Consider the following 13503-nt stretch of genomic DNA (forward strand, 5'->3'; position numbering starts at 1 on the left):
AAAATAAAAACCAAAACTGTCTCTTAAGTAACTCTCTTTTCTTTTCTCCTTTCTTAGCTGTGCATGCCCAAGGGGCTGTCTTTCAGGACGCAGGCGGATAACAGGGACCCGCAGCTGCACTCGTTCATCATCACCAGGGAGGATGGCTCCCGCACGTACGGCTTTGTGCTCACGTTCTACGAGGAGGTCACGAGCAAGCAGATCTGCACAGCCATGCAGACACTGTACCAGATGCACAACGCAGAGCAGTACAGCAGCGTCTGCGCCTCCTCCTCCTGCAGCATGGACTCCCTGGCCAGCAGCATTGACGAGGGCGATGCCACGTCCCTCGCCAAGCTCCAGCGCTACAACTCCTACGACATCAGCAGGGACACGCTCTACGTCTCCAAGTGCATATGCCTCATCACCCCTCTGCCCTTCATGCAAGCCTGCAAGAAGTTCCTGATCCAGCTCTACAAAGCAGTGACCTCCCAGCAGCCACCGCCTCTGCCCCTGGAGAGCTACATCCACAACATCCTCTATGAGGTGCCCCTGCCGCCCCCAGGGAGGTCGCTCAAGTTTTATGGGGTTTACGAGCCCATCATTTGCCAGAGACCTGGGCCCAACGAGCTGCCGCTCTCTGACTACCCTCTGAGGGAGGTCTTCGAGCTGCTGGGCCTGGAGAACCTGGTCCAGGTTTTCACCTGTGTTCTTCTGGAGATGCAGATCCTTCTGTACTCACAAGGTGGGCACTCACCCAGCAATGCCTGTTTCCAGCAGGCAGTTCCTGGGCAGCTGCAGCCACAGGAGCTCATCGAATTTAATGTTATATGGAGCTAAGGTTGATTTTTGAAATGTGAGAATGGATTAAAAAAACAAGAGAAATAAGTGTGTCCTAATGAAAGCACTAAATAATTGTTTCCTCCAGGCAGTCTAGGTGCTGCTTGTTTAATTATGCATTGTATTTATCACTTGTGGCAGCTAGCAATAGAATACATTTGATTATTATCCTCACACTGCCCTTGATCATGCAAGACAGCATGAAATTAATCCTATCTTCTTCAAAAATACCAGCAGAAAGTAATACATCTTGCAGAAGACACTCTTGCTACTTTGTTTTTCAAATTTCATTAGCGTATCAAAGTCTGGTGAAATTTCGTGCTTCCCATATGATGGATATGTTCTTGTTAGAACACTGAGAGTCTTTTAGCACTTGGAGGCTAAAGATTTAATGGTGGCTTGAAACTGAGTGGGGTTACAGGTCATTCCTTTTTAGTCCTGCTTGAGATATTTGGGAACTTTGCTGACAAGGATGCTGGTACTTCTTTTTGAGACCCTAAGAATGGAGTTGGCCAAGCATTGGCAGAAGTTGCTTGCACAGAGCCTGTCCGTGTTGAAGTGTGCCAGCAAACTTTGGAAAATCTGGTCTTTACCTTTTGTGCTATGGTTGTGTCTTTCTGTAATAGTGGAATACTCTGCTGGAGGTTTGGGGAATCCTGACTTAGCACTGGGCATGCTCTGGGATTTTATACCCCTGTTACTGTTTCCTGTACGATGTTGATTCCTGTGAGTCTGGCCCTGGTTGTATTTGGATGCCCAACATGTCAAGTTCAAGTTTTCCTGCTGATTTTCAAAGGGATGTTCAGACTCTCTGGGTGTTCCTCTAAGTCTCACTGGAAGCCAGTCCATGTAATTTAGGTTCCCAAATGGCATCTGTGATATCCTACATTAGGAAAATGTGCATCAGGGAAAAAATTTTGGGGGTGGGGCAGTGGTTTCATCAGAGTAGAATGAAAAACCTGGAGCCAGGAGGTACACATACCTTTTAGTGAAAAGATGCTGAATACCTAGACTTTTCAAGAGAAGTGATTCGAGCAGCAAACAGCTTGAAATGGAACGGGGAGAGAGGATGGGAAATAGTCTAAAATGAGTGTGGATAATGAACCTTCAGGCTCCAGAAGGGATCGCTTGGGTTTGTCGTATAAAAGAAAAGGTCAGGAAGTGTGTAATGGTAATGCTAATAACTAAATGACTGAGAATGGGGAAAAATGTTCAGGGAGGTGGAAGGAGGGTAGTTCCTCTGCAAATGGCTGAATTCAAAGGATTGATAGTTCTTTGCAGAGCTCTTCTCCACATGGACTCCAGGGGTTTGCTTTCAAGAACTGAAAATGAAAGGTTTTATCTTCTCTCAGTTTGAAGTGTGAGCAGAAATCCTGCTGTTAGTTTTGATTAGGCTGCTTTTCCCTTCCCTCCTGCTTCTCTGTGTGTGTGTGTGCACTTACCCCTTTCTTCCTCGGATTGAATCATGCTGCCTTTGCCACTTTACACCGGAGTTTGATATTAAACCGCAGCACCACTGAGATGCCTCTCACCCATCCCTGCTCATCAGTCCCACCCTGCTCCCTGCTTATGGACTCCCTGAGAGCTGAGAATTTTTTTTTCTTTTTTCTTTCCCACATGTGCTTGTCAGGTTACATTTTAGCAATATTTTGTGCATGTGGAGAGCAGCCTGTATATGCATTACTTCCGCAGTAGTCATTGAGACAGATACAAAATATCCACTAAATAATTTTGACTCTGCCTTCATGTTCACCAGAAGTTAGATAAATAATTGTTGTTCTTCCAATTACTGGTTATAATTTAAGAGTTTACTTGTTTTGTTTGGTTTCATTGTGTGGGGGTTTTTTTAAAAGAAAAATTCGATAGTGAGAAGTAATTCTTTTCACCCTTCAAACTTCAGAATTTTTTTTCTTCTCCTTCTCTTCTCTTCTATTTGTGAATCTAGGGATGTCCTTGACATGAATTTTACTTGTCTGTCTAATATAGACACAATTTGATGGTGCATGGGGGAAAATATATAGCTGTATTAGGGAAATTCTGTGATTATGTAAATAGCAGCGTAATGCTGGTTCCCAGAGGTGAGGAATGTGGAGTGGAGGGCAAGTGCAAAGCCTCAGTTTTGGCATAGCCTGATAGCTGAGTGCTTGGCTAATTGTGCACTGAGGCTTCTTTTAAATGTCAGTCTTGTGATTCCTGAAAAAGAAAACAGCAGCTATTTTCCAGTTTGAGATATAACCAGCCTAGATGGTACTGAAATCTGCTCTCTTCAGCTTTGAGATCCATCAGGGAGAAACACTTTTTTAACTCCCAAGTTCTTTCAAGGCAAAAGATGAAAAGGTTTTGGCTGACGTATCTCTTGTTCCAAAATAACAAATGGTAGAGGGATTTTGCGAATTCATCCTTCTTTGCCTTCCTGCTTTAACGAGGATGGACTCATTGGACTGTGTTTCCAGAGGCCTGGCCTTGGTGCAACCTACCCAAACTCAATAAGAGATTAGCAGAGGATCCACCAGTTGCATTATTTACACAAAATCACAATTCGCTTACATAATCCTGTAATACTCGAGAAATCAGAGCTGGACCAAAACCTGCTTCAGTTCACTAAACTATTTCAGTGAGAGAGCTGCAATTAACATGTATGGGAAATGTAAGCTGACTTTTTTGTGGTTCTCCTAGACCTGTTGGAAGGAAGCTTTTTCATTCAAGCTTGCCAAAAATTTTGTTCTTCTTCTATAGAATAAAGGCTTCTTTTGCAAAGTTGAGTGAAAATACAAATTGTTGCACAACCCTGACCGTACAATGAGCCTAGTTGGTGATAACAGCAGTGAAAGGCTGGCAGGAAAGTTGCACAGAGACTGTACTGGCTTTTCTGGAGTGGTTTTTCTCAAGGGAACTAGGAGTTGAGGATGAAAAAGTTTATTTTTAACCCTGTGGCTGAGGCATAATGTTTCCAGCAGTCTGAACAAAGGCATCTAGGTCAATGAAGAGGTGAGGGTGTTGGGTGACTTTACCCAGCTTGCCTGGACGTGTTCCCAGCACGATACGAGAGTGTCTGGCACAGCTCTGCCGTGGGGACAGGACCAGTGAGTGGCTGTTTGTACCATGGCTGCTGCAGTAGTCTTTGGGTATCCAGCTGCACTGTTGGTTGTGTCTTAGGAGTGACTGGTACCCCATCACCTGGGAAAATGCAGGGATTGTAGTGGACTGTAACTTCACTTTACAGCTGTGGTGGTCAAGCAGAGGACTGAAGAGACTGACAGCAAAGAATGATGAGCTCATTTTTTCAGCTGCTTTGTTCCCACACATTTTTGACTGCATAGCTGGGTAATGGGCAGAGACCTGTGCTTGCACCTCAGTGGCAAGACTGAAAAGATCAGCCCTTATTGTTCCTGGAGACATTGTGGACTTCCAGGGAATTAGTCACAACCACTGCTGGTGGGAAGTGCCAGTTTTGATCTGCAAAGGTGGTGTGGAAAGCTGTACCTGAAATCACTTTCACTGTACCTGAATTCCTGTAGCTTCAGGTTACATCTTTCTGCATGTAGAGAATATTTTTAAGATTAAATAGGGCAAGTTTTCAACATTTGGACTTTGAAAGAGGGATTAGATATGTTTTCCCTGCGATTCTTCAGGGTGCAGTCTTTGCAGTGCTCTTGTAAGTGCCCTTTATTCAGAGCACAGCTCTCCTGTGCAACTGCACAGGTGTAAGGTCTTGTTTGTGTCCACTCTGCAATAGCTACTACAATTTCCAAAGGATAAGTAACAAAACACCACTGGTGTGAGATTCCTGCTGGAGAGAGATGAATTAAACTGTGAGCTCTGTGGAAACCTCAGCAATCCATTTTGTATGTCTGCCTTTCTAGGGATTTAAGCATGAGAGGGAACGTGTGGATGAGACAGAGATAAACTTCTTAGAGCTTAGGCTGTTTCTACTCATTATAATTTTGAGCGTTTTCCAAGTTGTTTTTCCAAGGGCTTGAGTAATTGCTCCTCCAAGATTGAAATATTCTTTGCATTATTTTTTTTTTGATCTTTGAAATTATAATACAAATGACTATGCATATATGAAGTCAGTGCCTAGAGAACGTTGTGTCTGAACAATCTTTCTTATGAAGTCTGTTTTGGGGGAGATTTTTAAAAATTAATACATGCATAATATGTTTGCCTTTTAAAGCATTCTTACACCAAATAGTTCCATAGAAAACCTTTGCTCTTCTGCTCATTATTTAAACAGTTGCCCTCCTCACTAATATTCATCCAAATCAGTGGGAAGTTGTCTTCTATGGGAAGAATCTTTCTATGCTGTGGAAGAGACCTGGGTTTAGGGCCTCAGTAGAACCACACTCAGAGGAGGCTGCAGTGCGTGTTTTCCTGAAAAAAAAGACAAGCAATTGGGTAGAATAATCAGAGAATGATATATAGTCTTCCTTTTTAACTTAGGTGAAGAGACAATATTATTTTTTAATTAGAAGTTGCTCAGTTTTGTTAGCCAGTCAGTATGACCTGAAAAGTGAAGGTTTTAAAGCATTGGGAAAAAAGGAGAAGGAGCTAGTTCAGGTCTGTGCCACAGCCCCACTTCTGTTTGTGTTCACAGTGAGCTGTAAAGGGAGATTGGGCCACTGCTTCTAACGCTATGCACACACACACACACCACAACCTCTCCACTTTTTTTTTTAATTGGATCTCATTTTTTTTCCATGATGAAACATCTTCACCTTTCAAGAATGAGGGGAGGGAAGAAATTTAAACTTGCCTTTACATTGCAGTTATGGCAAATGACAGATAAATAACATGGCGGTCTAAAGAGGTCCTAACCATGCTGCTAATGGGAGCTAATTCTTGGGGTGGCTTTTAATTAGAAATTAATTTATGCTGAACTGCTGATGGCAGGCTGTGACATAGCTAAATTATATAAATGGAAATGTACTGAAGCAGAAGCTTTTTACATTAAGCATTGGCCAACAAGGAAAAAGGGTGAAAATTGGCCTCATTGAATATTGGCCTTGGGATGTTTCCCTTGGGGCAGAGCTGACCCCCAGTTTGAGAGGCTAATTTTTACTTCAGGCAATTAGATGCAGGCTTGTCTTGACCCTTCTTTTTAAGAAAATATGTATTTTCATATTTGCATAAATTGCCACTCTGCTCTTATGGTGTAACTCATGTGCTACGTCACCCGCTGGTAAATCCACCCTTCCCCCAGGGATGAGGGGCAGTGACATGCCAGGGGTCATTTCCTTGGGTCAGTGCTGGTTACAACCCCATGACACAGCGCCTCTCCGGGTTCCTGAATGCAGCACTGCAACAAGGTGATTTCTATACTGAGTAAGCATTTCCTGCACCATTTTTGTGTGTTTTATCTGAACATCTCTTCAAGTCACCTGGACTGGCTTGTCAGCCATCACAGCTGCCAGCACACAAACCAGATGAAAGGTGGAAGCTTCCAGGGCACTTTGATGTCTGCAGCACTTGTGTGTGCTGCTTCTGTGGAGCTATTGAGATCTGATTTGAAAACCTTTGCTTTCATAAACAATTTTTGTCTCCCAATGTGAATTTCAGATTTCGTTTTTCATCTGCAGTGTGCTATATTTAAACATTACAGATCTGAAGGTACCCAGACCCAAGACAGGTCTGGTTATGCGCTGTTCCTGACTCATACTCAGAGCTCAAAGCAAAATATTTTTATTTGCCAGTTTTTCCTATATATCTGGCTCATCTAATTCGTATCTTGTTACAAAAAAAAAAGAAAAAAAAAGCAGTTGAATAACAATTGCTTATCATACTTTGAAGAGGTAGCATGTGGAAAAACTGTTGGTCACAAGAATGTTTTAAAGCCCGCTCAAGTGTTTCCCTCTAAAGAATTAGCTTTTCTTCATTAAGGTTCATTGATTTTTTTTCTTTCTCTGTTGTTGGTTTGGTTTATTTTGTTTAAAGACAATTGTTTGGTGCATATTGATAAGGTACTCTTTGAGAACACCATTATTTTCCAGGACACATTTTTAAATACGTGGCTTTCCAAAGCTGCAGTTATCCTTTATGTGTGTTCTAAAAGCAGTAGAGGAAAGGAAGTGGTGTCCAGGTAACTCATCTTTTCAAAAGCTTCCAAGTGCTTTCAAATTGTATATAAAGTGAGACTTCAATAGGAAAATAAAGAAGCACAGTCTATTTTTAAAGCCTTGGACTGGATTTAGAGGATCCAGGCTGTGACTCCAGTGCTGTGGTAGGCTTTCTGCCCTACCTTTGGTAGGTTACTGGAACAGAGAGTTGGAAAATGGCCTAGTTGTGCTTTTGTTGGGAAGGCTGGAGGTGTTGAAACTGGAATAACAGTACACTGTTCCCAGCAGGAACGCCGTTTCTGGGTAGAATGAGCATGTGTGCTCTTACACATACCTTATACACAAAATTCCTGTGATTGGGCATTTGCTGAGAAGGTCCCAGGTGAAATTCTCTTCTGTTTGATTATGACCAAAGATTTGAACCTGTTTCGACGGTAGAACCTGGATGAGGTCTTAGCTCTTTGGGGCAGGGATAACACTGATGTCTTTTTCCTTCTCAAAGGATCTTGAGTTTGCTTTGCTTGGGAAGGATTTTGAGATAACACACTCTTTTGTGGCAGCAAAAGCAATTTTTATGTTGAGCTTTGTGAATTGCTTAACAACTCAGAGCTTCTATACTCAGTTTGTAAAATGAAAAGAAGATTATTTTGTTTTGTTCTCTCAGTCACTGCCTGTGTTTGAACTTTAAGCTCTTCGGGATAGATATTTCTGATTGCTTATTGTCCTGTTAGTGTGTTACAGAAAATCAACATCAATACAAATAATTGTCAAGTTTTGTCCTCTTTCAGAAAAACTTCTATGAGGAATTGATGTTCAAATGCTGAAACCATTTCCACCTCCAACAGAAAACAGTGATTTGTAATTCTACAGGAATATCTCAGGGTTTGCATTTTAAGCACTATACCTTGTGAGCCATGTGAATGTTGCCAGACCTTGGCTGAATATGGTGCTTGAGCAGCAGAACTACAAACCTGCAGTGGAGCACGGCCCTGCAGCCATTGAGTGTCCTGCACAGGGAACTGAGATACTTGGCCAAGGGCCCCCAGCAGATGGTGCCAGAAAAGGGAGGTGGACCCAGAGTCTTTGAGCTTGACTCTGTTGCCCTCTCCTTCGCTCAGTGGAAAGGTTGGGTGTGAGAGACAGCACTGCACCGAGTCCAGCTAAGCTGTTAGGAGGCAGTGGTTGCAGTAGAAACCCCAGGGACCATTTTGCCCTGGGGTTATCCTCCTTGAGCAGTTTCTCTTGGAAAACGTTCTGTGAACAAATTAGAGGCTGAGCTTTGAACATGAAGAGTCATAGAATAATTATGGTTGGAAAAGACCTTTAAGATCATCAAGTCCATCTGTAAACCTAACAGTGCCAAACCCACCACTAAATCATGTCTCTGACTGCCACAAAATCATGTCTTTTAGATGCCTCCAGAGATGGTGACTCAACCCCTTCCCTGGACAGTCTGTTGCAATGCTCAGCAACCCTTTCAGTGAAGAAATTTTTCCTAATATCCAATCTAAACCTCCTCAGGCACAATTTGAGGTCATTTCCTCAATCCCTTGGTCCCAGGTTGTCCTCAGTAACCATGTAAGCTTCCTTCAAATGATGATAGGTACAAGAATCTCTCCATCAAAAATTATTTCAGGCTTTACATGATAGGTGTCTAACCTTGTACAGGCTTGAAAGTACATGAAAAGTAACTAGAGTTTCTGACTTCCTGAAACAGATAACAAAAAAATAATTTAGAGATTTTTGAATATTATTTTTTGGAGGAGACTGGAACGTCCCTCTCTTCAGCTAAAACTGCTGGGTACATAAACATTTTTTATCTGCTAATCACTGACAAGCATTGATAGTTGGTAACAGCCTAATAATTTGGTCATCACTCGTTGGTTTTTTTTTTTTTTAAACAGCTCTTCTCGTACTAAATTGATTACAAAATTTGTGCTAGTGACCATGTTAAATATTATTAGTAGCACCAGAGAAAAGTCAGCATGCATTTCCAGAATTGAATGCTCTTATTCAAAAAGATCCTTGCAACTTTGCTGCCAAGACCTGTTTCTTCATGTGGCTATGTAGATCAGAACTGACTTTGAAGGTGTCTTGCATACTAAGACATGCTACTTTCTCTATTTGATTTCTTTTGTTTTTAATCTTTAAAGCTTTCAGGGTTATGAGATGTTATGAGACAGTAGGTATTATAACTGGAGTTTGTGTAAGTGCTCCTCACCAGGACAGTGAATGCACATGTATAATTATGGACCATTGTGTGGTTAGGGATTCGTAAGTGACTGATCAGTAGCTGGGAGGTGTAACCTTGAGACTGACTTGTATGCATGAAAATAATTTCAAAGACTGACTGAATAGCTATTGGTAAGACAAGATGAAAAATGTTTTTGCCCTGCCAACTGACCTTCTGCAGATTGTGGCTGGTTTTTCACAGAGAGGTGCTAGCAAGGAGAATGGGTTATGCATTTGTTGCTGTAATTTGCATATTTATTCAAGAGCATCTTCCCAGAGACCTCCTAATAGCTGAGCAGTGTCAGATGACAGTGCTTTTGCTGTTGTTGGTGTCTGCCAAGGTCTTGGGCTGGGATGTTAAGGAAACAGGAAGGGTCAGGCTGGGCTCCTCTCCAGGCAAAAGCCATCAATGGGGCTGTAGGAAAAAGCCTTCTTACCTGACTCAGAACCAGGGTGTTCATACGTGTATCTTTACTTTCCTGGAGTGGGGCAAAGAGGACTAGGAGAGATGGGCAACAACCCAAGTGTTACCCAGGATCTGGGTCTGGCCTCAGTGAGAGGGAAAATCTTTTAGTTGCTCAAGTCAGAGCTCATGAGACTTGCCTGGCACTGATGAGACTTGGGTTCGGATACAGCCATGGAGCTTACAAACCCAAGGGTCTTTACCTGTTTCCAGATGGATTGTCTGCAGTTTGAGCTGTAAGAATGACCATCTCTTTAATACCAATATGTGATTTATTTAGTTATTTATTTTAAAAGTTTGTTCTCAATTTATCCCCTCATTTATATTACAAAATAGCTTGTAGTATTGCATCATGCCAGCTGGATATTTGATAAATAATTTGCTCTTACTCAAAATGTGAAACATCCAGCTCAGCTGGGCCAAAATAAATTTTAATTTCAAAAATAATGCACAATGTGCTTACTGGAACCAAAATATTGCAAAGCAATGAGCTAGTGGATTAAATACAAATTTGGGAAAGTAATGTAATATAAATATGCATATGCTAGCTATACAGAATGTATTTGTGAACTAAATTTATATTAGGCTTCTGTTTGGATTTAACTTAAAAGCACTGCTTTTATATACCTAGGGACTGTAAACTTCTGCTGGTATGTGGCCAAGACAAGTCTTCTGGAACGTACACTCAGCCTTGGAAATAGTAGCAAGTGAGGCAGAAGCAGGCAGGCAGGAGCAAGTGAGAAACCACAATATTTCCTTGAAGTTCACTTCTTTCTCCTCTTCTCCCCATGTAAAAATACATGCTTTTTATGAAATTAGAGTATTATTATTATCCTGTACTACAGACGGAACTTTTGGTATCCTTTTAATATATTAATTTAATGACAGAAAAGATCTAGATAAGGCATGAATATCTATGCTCAGCAGTTTCTTTGTGGGAGGAAGGAGTTTTAACAAATTAAATAATGTTTAAGGTTCTTAAGTACTGTCTTACTTTCCAAACAACATCTTATCATATAAACATGGTTTCTGTCTTGTTTTGTCACTGATGTCCTTGCCAAACAGGTCTCAAAAGCAGAATACAGGGAGATAATTCAATATCTGCCTCTCTTTCTCTCCCATGTCTAGATTATCAGCGTCTGATGACGGTGGCAGAAGGAATCACAACGCTGCTGTTCCCGTTTCAGTGGCAGCATGTGTACGTCCCCATCCTTCCTGCCTCTCTCCTGCATTTTCTGGATGCTCCTGTTCCCTACCTGATGGGGCTGCAGTCTAAGGAGGGCACCGACCGCTCCAAGCTGGAGCTGCCTCAGGAGGTCAGTGTCCACCTTTGGGGTTACTATCCTGAAATGCCTTTTTAATATTTGTGTGAGTTTCTGCTGGAAAACAATGCTTGCTGTTAGGAGGCTTGTCTGGCATTGTGAGGACTGATTGCCAGCAGGAGTGAGATAGTAGGGAAGTCTCCACAGCCCTTCTTGGTCCATTTCTGAATTTAATGAGTTCCACTTACTGTTTTGTTTTCTAAATGCTTCTTGTCTGCTATTTGTTGTGACAAAGCTGAACATTTCTTGGCTTTCCCTATATCACATACTTCACCAGGTTTTGTTACTCTGTCAGTGTCACAGTCCTACTGACAGAGGGCTAAAGAATATTTCATTCAGGGAGGATCTTGATGGATCTGGATGTCAGGTGCAGTTGCTAGATGGTGTAAACCTGTTCCTGTCCCCCTGCTGCTGAGGAGTGTACCTTGTCCTGCCAGCCCCATCCCATCGTTGGTTGAGCCCATGTGTTCCTGGTCTATTACTAGACCAGCATCCTGGCCTCAAACAAGCCAGGTTTGCATTAATACTGTGCCTGTGAACCATTTAGAGAGGAAAAAAAAAGGAAGGAGAGGTCATCCTCTTAAGGGTTAAATCCTTGGTGGTGGTGGAGAGTGAAATGGAGATTTTGCTCCTCAAAATTTGATGGTGAGTAAAACTGCTTCACATTTTAACCTGGCCATACAGCAAAGTCTTTGGAGCATGGCTCACCTGTCTGCATTCCAGGTGGTGACTGGAACCAGTGCATGCTGTGTGCTTTTTAACTTAGGTTTCTTGTTAAAATCAGTGGGAACGCCAAGAGTATCTGTTCATACAGCAGTAACATCTCCTGACAGTGGCTGTGCTGAGGGAACCTCTCCTAGGGGCAGAGTTCCTAAGGCTTCCAAATACCTGCTCTGACTGAGAATGCACGTGGGAGCAGCAGCAGAGGAGAATATGCAGGGGTGGGAGGTTTTGTGTGGAAGTGGAGGGATACACACAGGGCAGGGGTAATACAATTTTTTATAAAGGTCTGTTTTAAGTATTGCATGAAGGTGATTGAGTCAGCCTTGGTGGCATGGAACTGCAAATCAAGTTTTACCTTATGGATACAGTGACCAGACCACATGAAATCTGCACTGGTGTGGAAGCAAAGCTGCTATCTAGCTATGCTCCTCAGTAAAACCGTGCTAATATTACATAATTACTGTGGTTTTTAAAATTCTTAGTCACATGCTTTTGGTTAGCAGATTAAGCTGTCATTTTCCTTAAATTAAAATTTTAACGTGACAGTATTTAATATTGCAGTATCGCTGGAATAACAAATATCACCAGGGAGAGAAGAGTAATAGTGGGGTGGAATCTGTCCCCTCCATGATGTTTAACAAATAAGTGGAAAATATCAGCATTTATGAATACCACAGGTCCAGTGTGCTCTGTGGGAGAGGGAAAGAAAGAAAGCATATTGAAGAGGGAAGATCTTGAATCTCAAATTCCTCTAGACAATAAAAAATAAAAACCCCCTCAGCATGTGAGCAGTGGTGAAGCACCGTTCGCTTTAGCATTCCTTTATTGTTCAGGCCAGAGGCTAGCTTTTCAAGCTCTTGCTCTAAATATAAACCATTTGTTTGTTAGAGATAAAAATTCTAACAACTGGCTATCATGCTGTCTTAAGGTTACTAATCTCTCTGCATTAACTTTAATCATCAGATGTTTTTGAAGAGAGAAGTGAGACCAATTCCCCAAGGGTTTTCTGAATCCAAATCTCAGTTTTCAAATTTTGTAAATGATATGCAGAGCTGAAATTAAAAAGCCTTTGAAATGAAATATTGATAGATAAGAAGGCAGTCCCTGAGCAAAAGAATGGTACTGACACATGCCACAACTCTGTAATAGCTGCATAGTTAAATAAAGCAAATTGTTTTGTATGAAGAAATGCATTTCTTTGTACAGACTAAATTTAATATGAAAAAGCTGAAGGGACACTTCTGCTTTACCAGATGAATCCTCATACCCTTTAAAGTGTCTATGTGAAAGGTGATTAATGTTAATTAACATGTCCCCAAAATACCCAATGCATTATAAACATGTTTGCTGTGGAATGTATTGTCCTGCTGAAAATTAACCTTTTCAAAAAAGAAGGAAAATAAATCATTTATCTTCACATAATCTGAAGATTAGTCTAGGGCATTTGGTAAGAAGTAAAGAACATGAAAAGAGCCTGAGAGAAGGCAGAGGAGCTGTGCTAATGGCCAAGTCAGGCTAACAAAGACCTGCTGCTGCCTTGTAAGTTTTCTGCATCTCCTGTTCTGCAGTTTTATGCCAGGATAAAACCCATCAGAGCCCAGCACCTTGGGAATCTGACCTGGTTTAAGATTTTACTCAGCACAGTGCACTCAGACAGCGAATTTCAGATGTAAGCCGCCGTTCAGAAGATCAATTACTGTTTTTCATTCTGCTGTTATTCCTGAGGGTGCATTTGCAATGTAATTAATTTTTATGTGGGGTTCTTCCATCCCTCCATCGACACTTTCCTAGTAAAAGTAACTGCTCTGCTAGATTAATGTCTCCACTTAGCTTTAATCTTATGGGCTGAGATCCGTCTCCATTCATAACAAAGCTAAGAGCACTCTCTTTA

The 13503-nt window shown here is 41.7% G+C and overlaps 1 protein-coding gene across 2 annotated transcripts in view; it reads left to right on the plus strand.

Moving 5' to 3' along the window:
• Positions 1-13503, plus strand: part of DENND5B (DENN domain containing 5B) — a 101608-nt gene that overhangs the window by 53538 nt on the left and 34567 nt on the right. For both annotated transcript variants that reach the window (XM_082279936.1, XM_082279937.1), the window contains 2 exons: positions 58-724; positions 10696-10883. In XM_082279936.1, coding sequence (XP_082136062.1) covers positions 58-724; positions 10696-10883 — 855 coding nt within the window. The remainder of the gene's footprint in view (positions 1-57; positions 725-10695; positions 10884-13503) is intronic.

This window comes from Coloeus monedula (assembly GCF_965178545.1).
Source record: "Coloeus monedula genome assembly, chromosome: 4".
Classification (NCBI taxonomy): Eukaryota; Metazoa; Chordata; class Aves; order Passeriformes; family Corvidae; genus Coloeus; species Coloeus monedula.